The sequence below is a fragment of the Nematolebias whitei genome, chromosome 5 (assembly GCF_014905685.2).
Source record: "Nematolebias whitei isolate Nwh7 chromosome 5, NemWhi1, whole genome shotgun sequence".
In the NCBI taxonomy this organism is placed as follows: domain Eukaryota; kingdom Metazoa; phylum Chordata; class Actinopteri; order Cyprinodontiformes; family Rivulidae; genus Nematolebias; species Nematolebias whitei.
The window spans coordinates 691926-695607 of record NC_056502.1 but is presented as its reverse complement, the minus strand read 5'-3'; the positions used below and the strand labels follow the sequence as shown (position 1 = coordinate 695607).

The 3682-nt window shown below is 40.0% G+C and overlaps 1 protein-coding gene across 1 annotated transcript in view; it reads right to left on the bottom strand.

Moving 5' to 3' along the window:
* Window positions 1-3682, bottom strand: part of LOC119409767 (ras GTPase-activating-like protein IQGAP3) — a 143551-nt gene that overhangs the window by 75883 nt on the left and 63986 nt on the right. The window contains 3 exon segments of the mRNA XM_037676665.1: window positions 2757-2897; window positions 2992-3216; window positions 3294-3457. Coding sequence (XP_037532593.1) covers window positions 2757-2897; window positions 2992-3216; window positions 3294-3457 — 530 coding nt within the window.

Below are 3682 nucleotides of genomic sequence, written 5' to 3'. Positions count from 1 at the left end.
ATATATATATATACACACATATATATATATACACACATATATATATATACACACATATATATATATATATATATATATATATATATATATACATATAAATATATATATATAATTTTTTTTCCTCTTTAATTTTACTCTCATTGATTGTTGTTGTTGTTGTTGTTGTTGTTGTTGTTGTTGTTAAGCACTTTGATAACAGGTTGTTTTAAATGTGCTCTATAAATAAAGTTGACTCGATTTGAATCACTGCAGGAGTGATCTGAACTTTCACTGAACTGTCACAAACAGACGTTGATGTCGGCTCATCAAGCTCTTTGTGAGTATTTGAAGCGAAGTCGGAGCAACCAGGACGCTTCTCTGAACTGAACAGGACGATTAAGAGCAACTCTTTCCTAAGAAGTGACAAAGTGTTATATACTAGGCAGCTTTTTCTAAGTGTGGCCAAAAACTTAGAGCAGCAATTGTTGTCCCACGGTGCAGAGCAGGGAGAAGGAGGAGGAGCACCTGACTGTGGTGTGGGTTAATAAATAACTAGTAAGGTAAGAAATGATCCTGAACTTAATACACTTGTAAACCACATATAAAGCTTTTAAAAGTAAATTATAAATATGAACTGGCTTCAGTGGTGATTTCAGCCTCTTTTGGGGTGGTGGTGGTGGTGGGGGTGGGGGGTGGGGTCAAACCCCCCTAAATTTTAACTCAGCACCTCTAAAAAATAAAGAAACCATCATTAGGATTTTGTAAAAAAAAAAAACAGTTCTCTAACCTTAGATTCATCAAAATATTGAATAACTATGGAATAAATAAATAATGACAGTCTTAAACAGGCCAGTGAAATCTATGATATTTTTGCGCGAGTCCAGCCACCTGTCAGTCAATCCAGTAGGCATGTCAGCAGCTGACCAGTCGTAGGGGTTGAACGAGTATATAATTTTTAAACTCAACATTAACATAATAAAACCCGAGTAGAACTCAAGTATTTGATGACGTCATAGATCTCAAGATACAAAAATAAATAAATAAATAAAACCGCAAAAAAGGTCATTATTTACAAAAAAAAGACCAACAAAACATTGGGAGTGTATATTATGCTCCTCCCATTTATCATACTGCAAATAAGTCACAGGAAAAACTAAACTATTAGTTTTTATTATTAAACTGCAAACGTGAAGAAACGCAGCACGTCAGAAACCAAACTTAACAGTGGGGGGGGGGGGGGTCGACCACCCCGCACCACCGCCAGCTGTGGTGCACATTAGGTTTAGTTTTAGAGATTGATATGTTTATAGATTTTTTTATAGGTTTGCTTTTTGTTTGTGAAACAAGAGTAAACTGGTTCTGGTTCTGTGGATTGGACCTGGTGTTACACCATACTTTGTGACCTGCAACAGTGCAACACCGCCCCCTACGGTCATACGGTGGTCACATATTATGACGTAACTATGGATACTCGACGTTACATTTTTAACCTCGATAGATGTCCTTGCAATCGATGTGTAGATTACTCGAGTACTCTGTTAATGCCCTACCAGTCAGCCACTGACTGGTCAGCGACCTCAGTTTGTCCTGAAGTGAACGCCTCTCACCTGCAGAGCTGCAGCTTGTTGCATTAAGAAAGTTTTGCAGTCAGAGAGTTCAACAATAACAGAGTTTACATCTTTTGTTTCGTGTTCATCTTCGGTAATAAAGCTTTGTAAAATACACCAGAATGCAGGAAAAGGCATCTAATTTATAAAAAAATTATCTGGGGAGGACCCCCAGACCCCAATGCAGCCAGTTCTGTAATGTTCTCTATACAGAATGTAAGGATAAACAATAATAAATAAATGGACTGTACTTAAATAATTATTTGCATTTTATGTATTATTGCATTTGGCCATCAGCCCTCTGATAGATTTTAAATTCGACAATCTCAGGGAAAAAGTTTGGGCACCCCTGGTTTAAGCTAAACTTGTGAAAATTTAACTATGACTATTCTCACTCTTTACCTTTGCAGTGATTAGACCCAGTTTATAGCAGATAGTTATTGGATGTGTAAAGATGATGGTCTAAGGAAGTATAGTCACCAACATGATTAGTGTATGCACTTCAGTAAGAATTAAATTATTTGACACTTTTACACAATGGAGGGAATGAGATGATTGATTTTGAGGAAGTCAAAGTTGAGGATCTTAGAACTAAAATATGTTGCAAGTGCTTATTTGTATCATGTTTTGAACTTTTTCTGAAGCTATGTTGAAATTTAAGAAGCTAAAAGGTTAACTTTGGGGAGGACGCTGGTAAGGATAAGTGGTATTGAGGACTGATTGAACCTAAATTAATAACACCACTATTTTACTTTATTATTTTATCACAACGTACAACACAATATAAATTCATGTATAAGGATCATTTAATCTCACACTCACTTATTTATGTATCGCTAAATATGTCAGAAAATTTGGCAGCATTAGTTCATTTGAGGAATTTCCTCAAACAAGGAGGATTGTGGGATTTAAGAGTTTTATTAAAAAGAGTGGGGCAATCTGTTTTATAACAAAGCCCCAGCAAGATGTAGTGTTATATATGGAAATGGTTTTGGAGTCAGAATGACCTGGAAAGGATGTGTTTATCTTAGGGGAAGTGAAAGTGTGTCAGTATGTCTGGGTGCATGTCCAGAGAACTTTTGTACTGGACAACTTTTGGCAAAAACAACTTGTGTGTGTTTGTAGGATGATTTTTATTCAAGGAACAGCCAGTACAAGCTGAGGACCTACGGGAGTTTGTTGAGGTTGGAGGTGATGGCCTTGAGAACTCGACCAGTCAGGTTCTTTAAGTTTAGGATGGCGATGTCGATTCGTCTCTGGACTTCAGGATGGGACAAAGCGTCCTCAGGAGAAACGTCGTAGGGCAGAGGACTACAAAAACAGACAACAGACAGGTGAGAAAGTTCAGACAGGTGAGTTTGCAGGCTCCCACAGGTTTTAACAGCATTTGAGGTGTGGTTCATACCTCTTATGTCCAGTCTGTGTCTCGATCTGGTTGATCCAGGCCTTATAGACCTCCACCGGGTCGGTTCTGGTGATCAGAGTACGGTCCAGCAGGATGTCTTTCAGAGCAGGGCCCAGAAAGTCTCGCAGTGCGTTGTGACCGCGGGCATGGCGGTAAAAGTTTACCAGCATCTTGAAGACGGTGGGGTTGCCTGTGACCACATCCTGAGGCTGAGTCACCTTCAGTCTGACCTCAGCAAACACAAGCTGTGTTCAGGAGTGAGAAAGAGCCAGCAGGTAAACTATGACATGACAGGAAGTTACCTGATCTCATATTGGAGCGCCTCTGTGAACAGCTGGAGCAGCAGGAATGCCTCTCTGCGGTCAGAGCCGTAGTTAAACAGGCTGAAGACCAACCTCTCCATGAAAGAGGTGGAGCCACTCTGAGGCATCAAGAAGATCACCTGAGCCAGGTAGAGAGGCTGTGTCTGAAACACAGACAGGTGTAAGAACTACTGATCAACAGGTCACCTACAGCAGGTAGAACAGGTGTGTGTCTGAGCAGCAGCAGGTAGAACAGGTGTGTGTCTGAGCAGCAGCAGGTAGAACAGGTGTGTGTATGATCTGCAGCAGAGAGAACAGGTGTGTGTATGATCTGCAGCAGGTAGAACAGGTGTGTCTGACCTGCAGCAGAGAGAACAGGTGTGTGTCTG